This window comes from Fundulus heteroclitus, unplaced genomic scaffold, assembly GCF_011125445.2.
Source record: "Fundulus heteroclitus isolate FHET01 unplaced genomic scaffold, MU-UCD_Fhet_4.1 scaffold_276, whole genome shotgun sequence".
Taxonomy (NCBI): Eukaryota; Metazoa; Chordata; class Actinopteri; order Cyprinodontiformes; family Fundulidae; genus Fundulus; species Fundulus heteroclitus.
Window position 1 is genome coordinate 44,161 of NW_023396685.1, and position 21,155 is coordinate 65,315.

At 43.0% G+C, this 21,155-nt stretch overlaps 1 protein-coding gene and 1 long non-coding RNA gene across 2 annotated transcripts; both read left to right on the forward strand.

The window, feature by feature from the left end:
- Positions 1-3,458: 3,458 nt before the first annotated feature.
- Positions 3,459-13,324, forward strand: LOC105923157 (GTPase IMAP family member 8). The gene is made up of 3 exons (XM_021314562.2): positions 3,459-3,900; positions 7,489-8,697; positions 11,371-13,324. Exons 1-3 carry the CDS (start codon positions 3,459-3,461, stop codon positions 12,936-12,938), a joined length of 3,219 nt encoding a protein of 1,072 aa, XP_021170237.2. The 3' UTR covers positions 12,939-13,324.
- A 6,742-nt stretch (positions 13,325-20,066) lies between these two features.
- On the forward strand, positions 20,067-21,139 carry LOC118559328. Its single transcript, XR_004928781.1, has 3 exons — positions 20,067-20,115; positions 21,004-21,039; positions 21,111-21,139. It is a non-coding gene; the product is annotated as an uncharacterized LOC118559328 (long non-coding RNA).
- The last annotated feature ends 16 nt before the right edge of the window (positions 21,140-21,155 follow it).

The following is a 21,155-nucleotide window of genomic DNA, read 5'->3' on the forward strand; positions in this document are numbered from 1 at the left end:
CAGAAAGCAGATAACAGGGAGAAAACCATAAACTCATGGACACATAGGTTGAACGAAATGGACTAATTAAGGGAAAGGGCTCAGCTTAAACGCAGTTAATTCTTTAAACAGCCCAACCAGAGAAGAAAGAGAAGAGAAATGGATCTCAAATAAAGAGTGAGGCTGACACCATCCTTTATGTTCTCTCATGTTTTGAACCAGAGGCAAACATGTCCCTCAGCTCCACTGGTTTTAGAATAAGTGGCGTTCTGACATGGAGGAATAGTTTGAGTTCAAAGTCTCTGACCAGATAACATTAACATAAACGTTTAAAATAGTTTGATTTTATTGAGTGAATTTGTCCCTGTGCGGACCTGTGAATGGGGTTTAAATGGTTGCTCTGGGTGGAGCTGGAGGGCAGAGGTGGAGGACAGAGTTACTGGTAGTCAGATCAGGATTTTATGTGGGCATGCATGTTAAACATAGATGGTGCAGAAAAACCTTTTGGTACTCTAAAAAAAGCTGATAGGAGACATTCCTGTGAGCTTATCAAGAGATAAGAGAACATTTTATTGGTTCAGTAAAACAGATTTGATTTACTGTCTACAGTAAGATTCTGGGTGGAGAACTGGCCTTATTTCCTGATCCTAGATTAGGTCCATTTGAAACTGAACACTGGTGTCCTCAGCGTCTCATCTAAAGTCATGTCTGGTGGAGGGCTAAATTTTAACATCCGAAGACCAATCCCTGCAGATAAACCTGCTGTCAGCAGAACTTGGATTAATGGGTGTAGAAACAGCGGCTCATTGCATTGCCCCCCCATGTTGTGCAGAAAACTTGAAATAGCAACAAAAACATTAAACAGCTTGAATCTGCAAAAATAACCGTGCTCTTACATCACCTTTGCTTTTATGATTTCTACAGTTTAGTCTGATTGGTTTTGTATGATAACATGAACATCCCATAGTACATAAAAATGACCTAAAAGAAATCTCTGTGCCTCTCTGTTCTCTCTCTCTCTCAGCCATCTACGATGTGCCTCGCTTGATCCGCAAAGCCAGCAAAAGTATCATTTTCAACTGTAAGTCATCCTGATGTGACTCGTTTCCATTGTTCTGCAGTTTACTGCATTCATGCAGTTTCTGCAGCTGATTGAGCCCCTGCAGGTTTGCATGGGAGGGCTGATGTTCATCTGCATTCCTTCACAGGTGGTCAGTCCATCAAATGGCCAACAGCCAGACACATTTACTCTCACCTAAAGGCAATTTAGTCAGTCATTATTATCAAACCTCCATGTTTTCAGACTGTGGTACCAAACGTGAAGCCCCTGGAGATCACCCAGCATTAGTCTATTTTTCTTTCAGTCTTCTTGGATGACCAAATGAAAGAAACTATCTGGATAAAAAAAAAGTTTTTAATTAATATTTTTAAGATGCAAAAAAATAAATACAATATTGCAATACTTATTTTTATACATTATTTGGTGCGTTTCATCTTTATAATCTCCTTTCTGATCTCCAATAGAAAATGTCTAAATCAACTTCTAATTAATAATGGACAAATCAAAGTCCAATCCTGTAGTCTTTTTGCAGCGACTCAGGTTTCAGGTGCTGAATCCTCAGTTTCTTACTGTCACCATTTCTGTGGTCATAATTATTATTCCTCAGTTCACCTGCGATAATAGACAGTAGCACTGTTATGGTAAGGTTAGGCGAGAAAAAGTTTGTTGCTCAGTGGTTAGGGTTGTGAAGCTGTTAGCTCATCCTCCTCAGGAGGATCCTCATAGAATTAATATACAATGAGAAAAGTTTACCTCAATAGGTAATTTTTTTTACATCGTTTTGTAAATAGACTGCTGTTCTTCCTATTTTTTAACATGAAAATTTCACTTTTTAAAGTGCTAATGACTATTTGTACAAATTTAGCTTTTCAGCTAGTGTCTATCTGGTAAATTCATGAAACTACACAGTTTTTACTTTGCTCTGTGAATCAACTACTGCTTTTCTTCTTTTCTTTTTAACATGAACATCTCAATTCATCTATTTATCTTCAAATAAAACAACGGCAATCATTCGTCCTGATAGTCTTAATTCATTCCTTCTTGAGCCTAAAAAGAACTTTGAACATTGTTGCGCCATCTGCTGGCCGTACCATAAACCTATCAGAAAGCAAGATGGCGACCACTGACGCAAACCATCCTGCAACGCCTCACAGTAAAGAAACAGCTCAATGGGGGACAACACTGTCCCGATCTGAAGGGTTGAAACTCTTTCTCTTCACTGCTCTGCTGAGCGTTGCTGACACGCTCGGCTCTATCTCAGACATATATATACATAGACGTCTCACTGTGCACTGAATCATACAATGACGGCATATTGGAAGTGGCATAATGAAACAATTCAGAGAACATGCCTCATACCGCGGTGACATGATCTTGTTGTTATAAATATACATAAAAAACACTTTGTTTCCTAATAGAGCAAAAACAAAGCGTAAACACAGAAATTGAATATAAAAAGCTAAAAAGGTACGATAATTATTTGGAAATGCATGCAACCAGAGAGCGCTACTGGCATAGAAATTCATAAAGTCATGGTACGTGACTAGACCCCCCTTTAGATTTAACATGTTTCTTATGGTGTTTTTGCATTTCTTACGGTGCGTTCACACCGAACGCTTTGAGTCGCATCGCTCCTGTGTTGCACCTGTACATAGGGATAACATGTAAATCAGCTGCTCGGAAGGCTACATTCTCGACTGGTGTGAATGTACCTTTATTGTCTTCTCTGTGAACGCTCATTCTTTGTTTTTCTATGGGTATTTTGATTGTTGTCCATGTGTTATGTGTGCATTTTGAGTTGAATGTCTCATCAAAATGTCATTCTTTGTTCGTAATGACAACAACAATTTATTCTTGACAGGTGTCCTTGGTAGACTTTCAGCGTCACTGCTCAACCTAATAGCCTGAATCTGCAATGGCTGTTGGTGTTTACAATTTAATCTGTAAGGTTATTTACATAATTCACCCAATCCTGCTTTGTTGGACATTTTCCCACTTTCAGTAGACCATCTTAAGCAGTGATGTAGGGTCAACTAATAATAGAATAACTGGAGAACTCTTGGAGGTCCAGGGCTCCTCTGGAGTTTCACCAGATTAATTTGTGGTGCAGTTTTACTAACTGGCCAGTAGGTGGCACTACATGCAAAAAGGTGGTTTAGACCACATGTCACACCTGTAAAAAACACCAACAAAATGCTTCTGGAAGGTGGACCACCATGTATGAAAAACTCAGAGACAGAGCTGGTTCATGGTTTCATGGTTTCCTTTTTTTATTTGTATTTCAGTTGCTCCGCTGAGGTTTGTTCTAATTGGAAACAGTTGGTCTTCAAGAAGTGAGTTTGGAAACTTCCTGCTGGGAAGAACTGGGTTCAACACCGATGAGGAACCAGAATCCTGCCAGAGTTTCAGTGGACATTTGATGGGGACGGAGTTGGTCGTCATAAACACCCCAAATCTGTTGCTCCCCAACATCTCCCAGAACAAACTCAAACAACACATCGAACACTGCATGAGACTTTCTGCTCCTGGGCCTCATTTGTTCCTGCTGGTTCTACAACCTGAAACCTTCACCAATGAACACCAAGTCTGGCTCTGCAAGATCCTCGACTATGTGGGTGAGCAGTCCTTTGACCACTCGCTGGTTGTGATAACACCCAGAGAGGCTCCGGGACAACACAACGTCAGTCTGGGGGCCTCAGAGACCTTGGTGAAGCGGTGCAGAGGGGAGTTTCTGTGGAGGACGAACACCGAACTCTATGACCTCCTGGAGGTTTTGCAGGAAACTCTGTTTGAGAACAAAGGACAACACGTCGGCTTTGACAAATTTGAGGAACCCAAACCTCCAGATACACAGGCTACTGGTGAGTGTGTTGGGGGTTTACCTTGTTTACAAGAAACTAGCCTTATGTTCAGAAAATATGATTAAACAGCTTTGATACCAATGTCAGGTCCTTAAGCCATCTGTTGCTGTTCTGTGAAAGAAAGATCTGGCTCTGCCTCCGAGTGTATAGCTAGTTCAGAACCTGAAGGTGTGTCTGGTAATTAACCAAAACCAGTCCTCTGCCTGAAGTATCCCTCCATCCATCAATCCATTGTCTTCCGCTTATCCGGGGTCGGGTCGCGGGTGTAGCAGCTTCAGTAAGGAGGCCCAGATGTCCCTCTCCCCAGCCACCTGGGCCAGCTCCTCCGGGGGAATCCCAAGGCGTTTCCAGCCAAGAGACATAGTCCCTCCAGCGTGTCCCGGGTCTTCCCCTGGGCCTCCTCCCGGTGGGACATGCCTGGAACACCTCACCAGGGAGGCGTCCAGGAGGCATCCTAACCAGATGTCTGAGCCACCTTAACTGGCTCCTCTCGACGTGGAGGAACAGCGGCTCTACTCTGAGTCCTCCCCGGATGACTGAGCTCCTCACCCTATCTCTAAGGGAGAGCCCAGACACACTACGGAGAAAACTCATTTCGGCCGCTTGTATCCGGGATCTCATTCTTACAGTCACGACCCAAAGTTCACGACCATAGATGAGGGTAGGAACGTAGATCGACCGGTAAATCGAGAGCTTCGCCTTTTGGCTCAGCTCTCTCTTCACCACAACGGATCGGTACAGCTCCCGCTTCACAGCAGACGCTGAACTAATCCGCCTGTCGATCTCCCGCTCCATCTTCCCCTCATTCGTGAACAAGACCCCAAGATACTTGAACTCCTCCACTAGGGGCAGCACATCCTCCCCAACCCGGAGAAGGCACTCTACGCTTTTTCAGCTCAAGACCATTGTCTCAGATTTGGAGGCACTGATTCTCATCCTGGCCGCTTCGCACTCGGCTGTGAACTGCTGTAGTGAGAACTTTAGATCACGCCCTGATGAAGCCAATAGGACCACGTCATCCGCAAATAGCAGAGACGCAATCCTAAGGCCACCACAACGGAGCCCCTCAACACCTTGGCTGCGCCTAGAAATTCTGTCCATAAATGTTATGAACAGAATCGGTGACAAAGGGCAACCTTGGCGGAGTCCGACTCTCACCCGAAACGAGTGTGACTTACTGCCGGCTTTGTGGACCAGACTCTGACACCGGTCATACAGAGACCTGACAGCCCTTATTAAAGGGCCCGGTACTCCATACTCCCGGAGTACACCCCACAGGACCCCCCGAGGGACACGGTGGAATGCCTTCTCCAGATCCACAAAGCACATGTAGACTGGTTGGGCAATCTCCCATGCCCCCTCCAGGATCCTGCTGAGGGTGTAGAGCTGACCCAATGTTCCATAGCCAGGACGAAAATCACACTGCTCTTCCTGAATCCCAGATTCGACAATCCGACAGACCCTCCTTTCCATAACCCCACAATAGACCTTACCAGGGAGGCTTAAGAGTGTGATTCCTCTGTCATTGGAACACACCCTTCGGTCCCTCTTTTTAAATAGGAGGACCACCACCCCAGTTTGCCAATCCAGGGGGAGTGCCCCCGATGTCCACGCAATGCTGCAGAGCCGTGTTAACCAACACAGCCCCACAACATCCAGAGCCTTAAGGTACTCAGAGCGAATCTCATCCACCCCCGGGGCCTTGCCACCAAGGAACTTTTTAACAACCTCGGCAACCTCAGCACCAGAGATGGGAGAACCCGACCCAGAGTCCTCAGGCTCTGCTTACGCAATGGAAGATGTGTTGGTGGGATTCAGGAGGTCTTCGAAGTATTCCACCCACCGACGCACGACGTCCCGAGTCGAGGTCAGCAGCACACCACCCCCACTGTAAACAGTGTGGGTACTGCACTGCTTCCCCCTCCTGAGACAGCGGATGGTGGACCAGAATCACTTCGAAGCCGTACGGAAATCTTTCTCCATGGCCTCTCCGAACTCTTCCCACGCCCAAATTTTTGCCTTAGTGACCAGTCGAGCCGCCTGCCGCTTTGACTGCCGGTACACATCAGCTGCATCCGGTGTCCCACAGGGCAATTAAGCCCGATAGGACTCCTTCTTCAGCTTGATGGCTTACCTCACCGCTGGTGTCCACCCACATGTTTGAGGGTTGCTGCCGCGACATGCACCAACAACCTTGCGGCCACAGCTCCGACTAGCCGCCTCAACAATAGTGGCGTGGAACATGGTCCGCACAGAGTCAATATCCCCCGCCTCCCTCGGGACGTGTTCAAAGTTCTCCCGGAGGTGGGAGTTAAAGCTCCGTCTCACAGGGGACTCTGCCAGACGTTCCCAGCAAACCCTCACAATACGTTTAGGCCTGCCAGGTCTGACTGGCTTCCTCCCCCACCATCGGAGCCAGCTAACCACCAGGTAGTGGTCGATGGAGAGATCCGCCCCTCTCTTCACCCGAGTGTCCAAGACATGCGGCCGCAGGTAAAATGAAACGACAATAAAGTCGATCATTGAACTACGGCCTAGGGTGTCCTGGTGCCAAGAGCACATATGGACACCCTTATGCTTGAACATGGTGTTCATGATGGACAATCCATGACGAGCACAGAAGTCCAACAACAGAACACCACACGAGTTCAGATCAGGTGGGCCATTCCTCCCAACCATGCCCCTCCAGGTCTCACTGTTATTGCCCACGTGAGTGTTAAAATCCCCCAGAAGAACGAGGGAGTCCCCAGGAGGGGCACTCTCCAGTACCCCCTCCAATGACTTCAAAAAGGGTGGGTAATCTGAGCTGCTTGTGGTGCATACGCACAAACAACAGTCAGAACCCGTCCCCCCACACGTATGCGGAGGGATGCCACCCTCTCGTTCACCGGGGACAATCCCAACATACAGGCACCAAGATGAGGGGCAACAAGTATGCCCACTCCAGCTCGGCACCTCTTTAGAACAGTTTAGAACAGTGACGCCCATTTCTGCTTGTTGGTATCTTGTATGTTTTAAATGTTTCCAGAGTAGTTTCTCCTTAGCATGTCATCCAGTTCTAAAGAGAATGTCAATGAAACATTTAATCAGTTTGGATGCATGGAAATGCTACAACCTGCAGGATAATCTGTCCTTAAATAATTGAGCCTCCATCTAAATTTTCCGGAGGACTGTTGTGTATGGACATGAAATACACTAACATTGTATTTATCAGAGTCACAAATTTGTAATAAAATCAATAACTTGGAGCCTACCTCCATCGTCATGAAAGGGGTTATTTCCTCTGGCCCAGATAAATGGTGGCACTGGGAAAGACCCTGACCAAGGCTTACAATGAAGAAAACTGGTACTGAGCAAGCACCAGCACCAGCTTTAAAGGAAAATGGGTTCTAATCCTTTCCTTATGGTAGCTTGAAACTATGAGAGAACTTCAAAGTTCTGGTCTAACAACATACTTGGACTTTTTTTATTCTGGTAAATCCTTTAATGTATTTTAAGTTACTGATAAACTGAATAGACATAGGGTGCATACAGTTTTAGTTAGCTTACTGTGTACTGTTTTCTAAGTTTCTCATCGTTGTGTTTTAGGTTCTGCCTTCAGAATAGTTCTGTTTGGGAAAAGTGAAGACAAGAAGACAAAACTGGGCAACTTCATTGTTGGCTCAAGCGTAAAACATTTCCAGAAAACCTCTGCTAAATGTGCCGTCACCAGCGGGGAGTGGAAAGGATATTCGCTCACAGTAGTCAAAACCCCAAACTTCCTCAGTATGTCCAGGAAAACAATCAATGCGGAAATACGAAGATGCGCGAACCTCTGTGAGCCTGGACCGAACGTTCTCCTGCTCTTAGTGAAACCTTCTACATTTACACAGAAGAAGAGGCAAGCCCTCACATCCATCCTCACATTGCTTGGACCGGAGGCTCTGAAGCACTCGGTGGTCGTTAAGACCAACAACCTAATTGATTCTGAGGCCTTCAAACAGCTGATCAAAGACTGTGGTGACCGACTGTACAACATGTTTGAAAATGACCTGAAAACGTTAATGAGGAAAGTTAGGGCCACTGTTCATGAACACAAGGGAGCCTACCTTACCTTCGCTGAAGACAACATGGAAGCAGAGACTGGATTTAATAAGCCAGCTCTGAACCTGGTTCTGTGTGGCAGGAGAGGAGCAGAGAAAAAGTCTGTAGCCCAGGCCATCTTAGGTCACACAGAGCTTCATTCAGTCTCCAATACATCAGACATCATCATGTATCAGGAAGACGTGTGCGGACGCTGGGTTTCTGTTCTGGAGATGCCGTCCCTGTATGGCAAATCTCACGGGGACGTCATGAAGGAATCATTCAGGTGCATCTCCCTCTGTGATCCTGAGGGGGTCCACGCCTTCATCCTGGTCCTACCTGTGGGTCCCCTCACTGATGAAGACAAGGGAGAGTTACAGACCATCCAGGACACGTTCAGCTCTCAGGTCAACAACCTCACCATGGTTCTGTTCACTGTGGAGTCAGATCCCAAAGCTCCAGCTGTCATTGACTTCATCAGAGAAAGCAAAGGAGTCCAGGAGCTCTGTCAGAGCTGTGGAGGGAGGTATTTTGTTCTCAACATCAGGGACCGGCAGCAGATCCCAGAACTACTGGATGCTGTGGAAAAACCCGACATATCTGTGAATGAGCGACGTTCCTACACCACCAAAACACATGGCAACGCTCAGGCGGAAAAGGTCTTAGAAAAAGAGAAAAACATTGTGGATCTGAAGGCAGAACTTCAAAACCTCAAGAGCAAGGCTGTCGCTAACAGTAAGTGTGATACAGTCACTGGAATAAAGGAAGTACACCCTGTTACAGAGCTACATGTCCAGACATGATCAGAACTGTAATGTGTTCTACAATTATTTAAATACAATCTCAAGTGTAAACAATGTGCCAAGATATTTTACACGATTTAAAAAAAGTGCAGTCAGGGTGGAATTTAAAAAAAAAAATCTCCTTAGAACCATCGTTAGCAGCAGCAAACAGGCTTACATCGGAGCCAACCGCACTTTCTGTCAGTTCTTTCTTAAAATGTTTCCACACCAATCCAGGAGTCTTTGTCAGTTTAGGTGGCTTGCTCTGACCAACCTGCAGTTGGAGCGCTGCTGTTTTTAAGGACATGGAGGCCTACTACTGTTTGCTGTTTTGATGACCCGGATAACTGAGAATTTGCACAGGCACCATCAGCGGATTTTTAGAACCACCTCCTGCAGCTTGTAGAAACTCCCTCAGTTCTGGTCAGGGAGTGTCTGCTGGCAGTGTCATGGATGGAGATAAGCTCTGACCTGATGAATCCTGCTGCCGTCCTCACCACTCTCTTCAGTCTGAGACGTTGCAGGCCCCAGACCAGATAGCGATGCAGCTGGTCAGTAGGCTCTCTCATAGACATCATATACGTAGACGCGTCGTTGGGCGCAGGTTCGTACATCAACGTCACCGCCATATTTTATGTGGCAGAAAAAAGTTAAGTTCTGTTGTAGTGAACGTGGATCAGAGAAGATGCCTCATTCCTGTGCTGCATAGAAATGTATTTGGGCTGATTTTACTAATTGTTTCTGCCTTCTATAAACTAAGGCTGCATGTTGCAAAACTGGACACACTAAAGCTGCAGAGCTGTAACACTAGGAAAAAGCTGTGAAAGGCTATTCTTTTTCAAGGTTTTTAGCTTGCATACAGTACAGACTATTGTATTTAGACATAGATGTACATATATAGATTTTCAAGTATTATAAATAAGCCAAATAAATAGCTGGGTGATTATATATAACTACAGGTCAAGATTATAGCTGCCTATACATATCGATATCTTTCTAAATAAATATATATATATATATATATATATATATATATATATATATATATATATAAATATATATTTGTGTGTATATATATATAAATATATATTTGTGTATATATATATATATATATATATATATATATATATATATATATATATATTTGTGTGTATATATATATATTTATATATATATATATATATATATATATATGTGTGTGTATATATATATATATATATGTGTGTGTGTGTATATGTGTATATGTGTATGTGTTATGAGTATAAGAATGAATGAAATCTAAACATTGTGGTCTTCATTATTTCATAAAACAGTGCCACATGTGAAACTTTTGGAACAGACTTTATTGGGGGAGTATTAAAGAGGTAAAATTAATAATATGAAAAAAAGGACCTAAGAAAATAAAGTAAAAAAAACAAAAAAAAAAAACAAAACAGAAAATTGTAATGTTATGAGAAAAACGTCATATTGTGAGAATTAAGAGGGAACATTTCACAATAGTCACAGTTTGCAGAATTATTTCACTCTTGGAGTAATAGGGCCAGGTTAGATTATTTTAATCATTTTTATTCTTTACGAGAATAAATTCAGGAGAATGAAGCTAAAGGGATAATAAACTTGTAATATTACAAAAATAAAAATATTACGAATACAAAGTATATTCTGAGATTAAAGTCCGTCTGATACTGTTTAAGTGACTGAGTAACTGCAGATTTGCCACATTCAACACGGCGGACGCTCTGATGCATCGCAGCAAAGGCAGAACCCGCCCAATGAGGCGTCTACGTATATAATGTCTATGGGCTCTGTATTCTCCCTCTGTGAAAAGATGTGTGATGAAGATGGGAGCTGGCTGGTGTGCTTTTCTGGAACTAAAGAGGTTGTCCTGTAACCAACAGGTTGCCAGTGTGAGCCCTCGCTCTATCTCAGTCCTTGTGTCCTTGGGCAAGACACTTCACCCGCTTTGCCTGATCGCGGTGGTCAGAGGGTCTGGGGATTGTTTGGCAACCTTGCTTCTGTCTGCTGTGGCTACAAATGTAGTTTATCAAGTACAAAGGCTGCTGTGCTGTCTTCTCATGAGCAGAGTCAGACAGGAGAAACAGCCAAATGTCTCTGCTTTGCCATGATCTTTAACCTGCAAACTGAGGTCTGTTTCCAGCTCTGTTCCTGAGCTGAATCTGCTTGGATGTTCACTCCTGGGAAGGTTTGCAGATGGCAGAGATGTCACTGCTGAGGTCCTCTCGGTACCATGTTGACTCACGCCTGGATGCTGCAGATCTCGTGCTGAGCTCATCCGTCTGATGAGGCTACGCTAATTTAGCGTCAATTTTAGAGCAGCAGCAACTAATTGCTACCCCTGTTTTAAGATTGTATGTAGCTGTGCAACACATCATTTTCATTTTGGTTAGTAAATAAGTACACTGTGGATCTCTTATGTATTTTTGTAACTTGAGGATAGATTTAAATTTTTTTAGAGCTTGGTAAAGACTGGTTCCTTTTAACTCCGTCCAGATAGGTCAGATCTTCGGAATGAAACAGGGTGCACTTTCTTTTTTCCCCCATTACTGTACTTCAGAACTTTGCAGCCTTATTAATAACTCCTGTATTCTAATGTTTTCCCCTTCAGATGCCGCAGAGCTGCCGAGCCCAGATAATCTGAGGATTGTCCTGATCGGTAAGACCGGCTGTGGGAAGAGCTCTTCAGGAAACACCATTCTGGGAAGAGAAGAATTTAAAGCTGAAGCTTTACAAAATTCCGTCACCAAGTGCTGCCAGAAAGCACAGGGTGAAGTGGCGGGTCGCTCCGTCACGGTGGTCGACACTCCTGGACTGTTTGACACCAGCCTGTCTAACGAGGAAGTCAACGAGGAGATGACCAAGTGCATCAGTCTTCTGTCTCCAGGACCACACGTCTTCCTTCTGGTGTTACAGATCGGCAGGTTTACTGCAGAAGAGATGGACACGTTAAAACTGGTTAAGAGGGTCTTTGGAAAGGCTTCTGAAAAGTTCACCATCGTCCTGTTCACTAAAGGAGATTCATTAGATCATCATTCGCTGTCTGTAGAAAAATACATTGAAAAAGGTGCGGACCCCATCAAGAACCTAATTGAGAACTGTGGAGGGAGGTACCATGTGCTCAACAACTACGACAAACAGAGCAAACCACAGCAGGTCTCTGAGCTGATAGAAAAGATCGAGACGATGGTGAAGAAAAATGGCGGCGGCTGTTTCACCAACGAGATGCTGAGGGAAGCAGAGGCGGCAATCCAGAAAGAGGCGGAGAAAATCCTGAATGACATGGAGAAGGAGATGCAACGAGAGCTGCAGAAGCTCAAGAGACAAGAGGACAAAGAGGTGCAGGCGGTAAAAGAGAAAATGGAGGAACGAAAAGCAGAGCTAGCAAGAGAGAAAGAGGAGAAACAAAAACATCTGGAGCAAATGAGCCTCAAAATTAACAGTGAGACTGAAAGAATCAACAGAGAGAAGGAGAAGAGGGAAGAAGAGGACAGGAAGAAGATGAGAGACGAGGTGATGGAGCGCCGGGAGTCTGAGGCGAAGCTGAAGGATGTGCAGGAAAAAATCAACTCAACAACAGATCTGGAGAAGAAGAGTTTACTGGAGCAACTCAAAGAAAGTATGAGAAAAGAGCAGGAGAGGAGGACGAGAGAACAGAAGGATTACTGGGAACGGCGGCGGAAAGAGAAGGAGAACAAACGGAAAACGGCTTCAATTAAAATCAAGCAGCTCCAGATGGAGTACGATCAGACCAAAGCCAAGCTTGAACAGCAGCTTAACAACGAGGATGAAAACCTGAGAGATCTGGAGGACAGATACAAGGAGAAAGCAGAGGACATCAAGAAGAAGTTCAGAGAAAAGGCCAGGGAGCAAGCTGAAGAGCACAATGAGTTCAGAGACAAATACAGCACCAACTTTGCAGGTCTGATGGAAGAACACAGGGAGGAATTACAGACCCTGCAGCGGGAACATGAGCGAGCGATCCGGGAGACAGAGGAGAAGCTGGAGAAGGAGTACAAGCTGCTGGGCAACCTGCAGAGCCACAAGGAGGTCCAATTGAAAGAAGAACTGGAGCAGAGGGAGAAACAGCTCAAAGAAATGGAAGAACTGAAGAACGGCCAGGAAGAAGAATTAAAGACGATGAAGCAAAAATACAAGAATCGATGCGTGATCGCCTGAGAGGTTCTGTTCCAGTCCAGACACTGATGAGAGCTGCTGGAGATCCTGTTGTGACCTGGAAGACAGCAGTCCGTGGTTCTGATCTAATTTCCGGTTGTCTTGTCTTCATAAACTGACTTTTTAGGACAATTAGAGACATTTCAGACATGATCCAATAGACACCCTGGCTGGTGAAGTCATGAATGGGCCGGGTAAAACTGAAGAACCGTTCTGTTTCAGACTACATTCAGAAGGTGGTCTGGGATGTTATCCTCCACATCCTGATCTACATTCTGGGCCTGAGTGTATCAGATGCTTCAGGCGGACCTAATTGCTAATTGTTTGTGTCACTTATTTAAGTCAATGACTAAGTAAGGCTCTATGTAGCTTCATGGATGTTTCTGTTTTGAATTTGAAAATCCTTACTGGTGGGCTTCAGTTTGCAAGGCGACTGCAGAAGGAGCCACTGATCTGGATGTTTTCTGTTTTTTCTCGTTCTTGCAAAACAACATTTTATAACTCAACATGAAAAATGTTTGGAAGCATCAGACTACAGCTGTAATCCAGTTCAAACTGAACCAGTTTATGGTTAACAAATTTTGGCTGGGTCAGAAACCTGGTTAGTAGCAAACTTTATTAACACAGACAGCAGATTACAAAATAACAGCAGCAGGATTTCCTAAACATTTAATAATTTCTGATACCAGCAGCAGCTGAACCGATTTAGACTCACCTGAGGTTTCGTCCAGCTGGAAAGTCCATTTCTGATTCCTTACTCTGTTAATCAGCTGAAACTTTACCTACTGACCCGCGTTGTTGACACACACTACTGCCAAAAGTATTCGCTCACCTGCCTTGACTCACATATGAACTTCAGTGAGTTCCATCACTTATCCATAGGGTTCAATATGACGTTGGTCCATCCTTTGCTGCTAGAAAAGCTTGAAGTCTTCTGGGAAGGCTGTCCACAAGGTTTAGGAGTGTTTATGGGAATTTTTGACCATTCTTCCATTTGTGAGATCAGACACTGATGTTGTACGACAAGGCCTGGTTCTCAGTCTCCGCTCTAATTAATCCCAAAGGTGTTCTATCGGGTTGAGGTCAAGACTGCAGACCAGTCAAGTTCATCCACACCAGACTCTACCATCCATGTCTTTATGGACGTTGCTTTGTGCTCTGGTGCTCAGTCATGTGGGAAGAGGAAGGGGCCAGCTCCAGATTTTTTCCACAAAGCTGGGGGCTTGGAATTGTCCAAAATGTCTTTTTCTGCTGAAGCATTCAGAGTTCCTTTCACTGGAACTAAGGGGCCATGTCCAGGTCCTGAAAAACAGCCCCTCACCATAATCCCCTACCAAGCTTTACACTTGGCACAATGCAGTCAGAAAGAACTGTTCTCCTGGTAACCGCCAAACCTAGACTTGTCCATCAGATTTCCAGATGGAGAAGCATGATTCGTTACTCCCGAGAACTATTTTCACTGCTCTGGAGTCCAGTGTGGCATGTTTTACACCAATGCATCCGACGATTGGCGTTCCATGGCATGAATGCAACTGCTCGACCATGGAAATCCGTTCCATGAAGCTGTCTGCGCTGTTCTTGAGCTGATCTGAAGGCCACATAAAGTTTGGAGATGTGTAGTGATTGACTCTGCAGAACGTTGACGAGTTCTTCGCTCTATGCGCTTCAGCATCCGCTGACCCTGCTCCATTAGTTAAGGTGGCCGACCACTTCATGGCTGAGTTGCTGTCGTACCCAAACTTCCAATTTCTTATGATACAGCTGACTGTGGAATATTTAGGAGTGAGAAATGGACTGGATTTGTTGCCCAGGTGGCTTCTATCACAGCTCCAAGCTGGAAATCACTGGGCTCCTGAGAGTGACCCGTTCTTTCACAAATGTTTGTGGAAACAGTCTACATGCATCGGTGCTAGATGTTAGACACCTGTGGCCAGTTCAGCCCAGATGGTGCAGACAAAACAAAATAAAATAGAATAGATATATATACAGAAGCTATATACACACAGTAGACTGTGCGTTAATGTAACGCAGAAGCTTGTAAGTCCTGAACGGGGGAGAGAGACAGTGTCCAGTGTCTTGGGCGGCTCTGGGCCTTGTTCATAAGGCCGGTAGCAGATGGGAAGAAACTGTTCTTGTGGCGTGAGGTTTTGATCCTGATGGACCGCAGCCTCCTGCCAGAGGGAAGTGACTGAAATAGTCTGTGACTGGGGTGCGAGGGATCAGTCGTGTAGCTCAAGCTCCATGTAGCAAAAAAAAAGATTCCTATTTTTAAGGCTTTAAGCAGTTTTACACACACAGGCTTTCAGGTTCAAATGCTGCACTGCAAACAAGACATTTAGGGAGTCGTACTTTGTTTCAGTTCAAATAAAATATACTTTATCACAAAGGGAAACAAAATAAGAAGTCAGTTTAAGACAACTCATTTGAACTGATAATAAAAAGATTCCTCTGGAAGAAGCTCGTTGATGGACGTTCCTCCCCCTACCTCAGAGGTCCAAGGCCCTTTTGACAGTGGTGGTCCCTTGCTTAGCTTTCAGCTTTAGTAATAATAATAATAAAAAAACTATCATCTCTATTATCAGTCTTTAGTCTGATTTGTTTTTTATATTTATATGTAATCACTAACAACTGTGGATAAAATATGTTATTTTAAAAATATTTCAAATTAAATTTGACTTCTTTAAATTATCTTGTGGTCTTGCTTCTCATGTCCGGCTTTGAGAGACGTTCTGCTAACTCGTTCCTGTCCAGGAGCTGACCTGCAAGTTCTAGAAAAGGTTGTTGTCCCGTAGGGTCGAATTAAACTAACAATTGACTCCTTCCATATTGTGATTAAATTATAAACTGCAGCAATCCTTAAAAAAAGCTTTGGAGTCAAGATAACATTTTGCTGTTAGTTTCTATAGAAGCGTAGATGATGCTGATCCTGCTGAAACTGCAGACCTACTGGAACCAAACAACTTCTCTTCCTATACTGAAATAAAAACAAAAATCAGATTTCCACCCAGAAGTGGTTCAGGTTTATTAATTTCAGAAACAGGGACTAAATTAAGCTACTGAGCCACCTATGAACTGGTTTCAGGGGAGGGGGGGCAGCAATGTTAAAGGGGCTTTTCAGGTAAAAACATCAGATATCTCTGCTGTGAAGAACTTCCTGACTCTACATCCCAACCTGCTGCACGTAATAATAATAATATGATTTATGAAGCACTTTCAAACAAAGTGCTAAAGCCAGTTAAAATCAGAAACAAAAATATCTCAGGACACATGAAGGGAAAACAAGTGGTTCTTCAAAATCATCTACATATCATGTCTGTCTGACATCCAGAGGAAGGTTGTTCCTCACATAGTTTACAAGGTCCACATTGTCCACTAGGTGGCGATCTGATTACATTGTTGCAATGTTGGTAAAATCCTGCATGAATTGGAACATGAGCTCCAAGATGGTGGAAAAAACAGCCTTACTGAGACAGATGCTATTATTTTATTACGCCTGAAACCAGTTCGAACAAAGAAATTTTGCATGCACAACTTATTTTCCCTTAATCCTCTTTACTTGTCATCTTGATGTTTTTTGTGTCGTTCCCATTTGAAACACTAGGTTTTTATTATCACTCTTTTACTAAACTTTCTTTACAGATTTACAATAAACAACCACAGAGTAATATGCTGAAGGTTAGAGATACAAACACAAAATATACAGAAGATGAAACAAAAAGTTACAAATCAAATTATTTACATAAGACTTTAAGTTTCATTGCTTTATAGTTAATGTAAAGTTTTAGAAACCAAATAAACAGCTCAGGTAAGCTCTGAAAGCACTGAGGTTGGGCTTTTCTTTTGCAGATTTTCTGACATGTATGTGGTATTTAGCTAACATAATAAGAAAGATGATGGCATATTTTATCCCTGATGTTCAAACATTACAAACACTAAAGAAAATATGTTTAACATTCAGTGAAATAAAAATCTTTAAAATTCTCTTAAAGAAAAAGTTCAGATGACACCAGAAAGTTTCTCTAAAAGTGCAATCCTATGAAAAGGTGGGTTAATGTTTCTACTTCAAGATGACAAGAGGAACAATTCTGAATATATTTGTCCAGTACAGAGTTAGCTTTAATCTATTTTCGGATTTTCAAATAGCATTTATCCTGCTGTTATATCATACTAATTTGAGATAGTCTAAGATTTTAAGAACCAACCTAATATTATCAGTAAGATACATATTCCTGCCATAAAACCATTCTAAGATTGCTCAGTAATATATACCTTATCATACCTTAACACTCTATCATAAACTATATAGGGAAGTGCATTGAGGATGTGCCAAAAACCTCCATCCGCACATATCCTAACTAGAAACCATGGGGCGGGTCTGAGTTACCTAAAACACTGCTTCCTTTAAATCTGGAGAACCCAAGTCCTACAAAGCAGCTGTTGTTTAGTAGAACTGATCACTGCTGCGGTGTTTTCACAGGCCTGCCTAAACAGTGGATCAAAACGCTGCAGCTGATCCAGAACGCTGCTGCCCGCGTCCTCACTAAGACTAAGAACGTAGAGAACATGGACCCGGTTCTGAAGTCCTCACTAAGACTAAGAACGTAGAGAACATGGACCCGGTTCTAAAGTCCTTCCACTAAGACTAAGAACGTAGAGAACATGGACCCGGTTCTGAAGTCCTCACTAAGACTAAGAACGTAGAGAACATGGACCCGGTTCTGAAGTCCTTCCATGGCTCCCTGTATCTCAGAGAATAGATTTTAAAATCCTTCTGTTAGTCTATAAATCCCTGAATTAGCACCTAAATCCATCACAGACTTGTTATCAGGGCATCAACCCTCCAGACCACTCGGGTCTTCTGGCTGCAGCCTGCTCTGCAGAACCAGAACCAGAACCAGACATGGAGAAGCAGCATTTAGTTCCTATTCTCCACTGATCTGGAACAAACTCCCAGAAAACTGTAAAAACGCTGAAAGCCTGAGTTCCTTTAAATCAATATTAATAACACATTTGTTTAGAATTGCCTTCGACTGTTCTAGTTAAACTGTTTTACTGAAACAGCATTAGTTCAACTTTGTAGTCCAACTGTTTTTAATATTTGCTTTTAGTTTATATTCTCCCATGTTTTATTTTGTTTCTACCTTTTTTCTACCATTTGTGCAAATTCATTTTTGCACAAATGCCTTTTTGCACCATTAATTAAATTTTTTTTTGCATAATGGTGCAAAAAATGCCTTTTTGCACCATTATTTTTGCACATTAAAAATGGTTTGTAAATTCTCCTGCACAATGTCACGGCACACTGTTTTTCTCCTTCTCTGTCATATGCTAATGTTATGTTTACTGCTGCACTTTATATTGCAATGTTGCCTTATTCCACCTGGAATCTGACTATACTCCTATAAGCTGTATGCAACGAAATTTCGATCTGTATATGCACCCTGTACATACAAAATGACAAATAAAGTTGTCTAAGTCTAAGTCTCTAAGTCTGTCTTATTCCAACTTGCTTTTGTTCTATTTTATTTTCTTATATTTTAATCATGTAAAGCACTTTGTACTGAAATGTGCTATGCTAATAAATGTGCCTTGCCATTACTAGCTCACCTCCACACTGGTCCTCAGCACCAATGCACCTCAGGCCTGTGTTCTCAGTCCACTCCTCTACTCCCTCTTCATGTAAGACTGCACTGCCAGGCACAGCTCAGATGGTATATTCATGTTTGCTGATGACACCACCATCTTGGGCCTTGTTACCAACAGCGACAACAGATGAGTGGAAATCACTGATCAGCTGATATCAGGAAAATAACCTCTCTCTGAACATCAGCAAAACTACAGAGATGCTAGATGACTTTAGGAGACATTCTCCGATCTACATCAACTCTGCTGAGGTGGAGCAGGGATGCAGCTTTAAGTTCCTCGGTGTTCACGTCACTGAGGACTTATCCTGGATAATGCAGACACTGTGGTCAAGAATGCCTAACGGAGACTCTACTTACTAGGAAGGCTGAGGAAGTTTGGTACGAACACTAGTGTCCTCACATACTTCTACATGTGTATCATTGAAAGTACGGGAACTGCTGTAGTCAAAGCCAAAAGCACTGCAGAGGGTGGTAGGAGGAGCAGAGGACATGACTGACAGCAGTCTCCTCCTCATTCAGGACATTTAACACAGCTGATGTCTGAGTAAAGCAGCATCAAGGATCTCACTCACCCAGTAAAATAACTTTTCCGTCTGCTACCTTCTGGCAGCCCTAAATAGACTCAAAGGCTCAAAGTTATTATCCACAAGCTGTCAGACCACTGAATTCTTGATAATAACACTGAATTTCTCACAACTACTAGTTTTGTATTGTGTAAATATTCTTATGTATTATTTTTATTTTGCATATCTATTGCTATTATTGCTAAAACTATTAGAATTAATTTATTGTATAGCGAGTTGAACCGTTGTTTTCATCTGAAGGATTTCATCGTATTGTTGACTTTGTGTAAACTTGTTAAACCGATCTTGACTCTAACATGTCTACTATTATATTACCTGACACTGTTTCCTTCATATGAGTCTTTTTCCTGCTTCTTCCCCGTGTCGTTAAGGTTTGATCAGAGTTTATATGTAAATCCATCGGTGCTGGTCGGCCTCTGCTGGGAGCCTGGGAGGTGAGTTCAGGTGAGGACTTTCTGGATGAAGGTTCATGATTGCCACAGCCGTCTGGTCTTCAGTCGACACACTGCAGCAACTCAGTCCAGATCAGGGATTCTTCTGTAAACCTGGAGATAAAACGATGCTGTAGACGTTCAGGTGAGTAGATTTAGATCTAGAATATTCCCATGAATGAGACGTCTGTAGATCATCATGATGTCTGGATGTGCCTCAGATTCTGCATCATGTGGGGCAGACATCTGATTTATTTTCTCAACCTGTTTTCAGCTTCGTTAGCATGTTTTTTTCAGGATCTTGTCTGCAGTTTTTTGTATCATTTCTGCAGCAGATTCTTAGAGTGAAAATCAAACAGATCTAAAACCTACAGAAAACCTAAACCTACAGCTACAGCTTATCTCGTTGGATTTTGTTTTTAATCTTGGCTCATCATGTCTGTGTTTCTGTCTCCTGATGAGAACGGATCATCAGGGTCCAGATCCAACGTTTAACAGGAAGTTTTCTGTTTCAGAGCAGGTAAGATGTTTCCACCTGCAGGTGAATGTGTTTATTGGTTGGATGTGTTGAACTGATGATGAGGAAGGTCTCAGCGTGGGATGTCCTGTGATGTTTTTATATTATTGTCCTTATTTTTATCACATCAATTCATATTTGTAGGTTTATGAACTCAACAAACTGAATTTAAACCTTAAACCACGTTGAGAACCTTAATGTGACTTTATAACGCCTGGTTCCAGTCAGTAAACCTTTAACTTTAAATCAGCTTATATTTAGCAGAATAATTTATACAGTCAGTAGGAGAAGAAGTCATGTGAGTTTATGTTTTTGCATTAGTTAGACCCCAGGTTGATGATTCATGGAGGAGGGCTGAGGGGAATCTATCATCTATCACCTCGACTTTTTTGGACCCACATGCAAAATCAACAGAGAGAAAGGTTTAAAGTAGAGATCTTCAACCGTGGTCCTGAATGATCACCGTCCTGCATGTTAAGGATGTGTCTCTGCTCCAGAACACCTGACTGAAATGATTTCATGACCTCAGCAGCCATCAAAGGATGCAGAGGCATGTTAATCATCCATCTATATAAGTCAGGTGTGTCTAGGCATGGAAGCACCTAAAACATGCAGAACCATGCGGACCAAGGTTGAAGACCTCTGGTCTAAAGGACTTATTCTAACATAAAACAATGGCAGCTCTGGGTTCTGGTAATAAGCTCCGCCCACCAAGTTAACCTGCAGCTTCAGGGGAAACCCACAGAAAAGCCTTTAATAAAGCAACAGACCTTAAAAGGTGAAGCTCGTTGATGTTTTCAAGAACAGTTTCTGGTGGGATCGGTGACCTCTGAAGTTCCAGTTGTTTCTGTGAATTATTGCCTAATTATTACTGCTTTTCTTTCTTCGCAGGTTTTCCACAGACAGACAAAATGGCTGAATCATTCAGTGAGTTTCTTCATGCTTCAGTTCAGTTTCACTTTTCAGTAAAAAAATAAATATTTCTGAACATTTTACAGCCTACAGCTCCTATGAGGTATAGTCTGAAAGTAAGTTCAACTGGG

Coding starts and splice junctions, on each gene's coding strand:
- LOC105923157 (XM_021314562.2), top strand. CDS start 3,459: ATGGGGACGGAGTTGGTCGTCATAAACACCCCAAATCTGTTGCTCCCC. Junction 3,901..7,488: donor TCCAGATACACAGGCTACTG/GTGAGTGTGTTG, acceptor GTTGTGTTTTAG/GTTCTGCCTTCAGAATAGTT. Junction 8,698..11,370: donor GAGCAAGGCTGTCGCTAACA/GTAAGTGTGATA, acceptor TTTCCCCTTCAG/ATGCCGCAGAGCTGCCGAGC.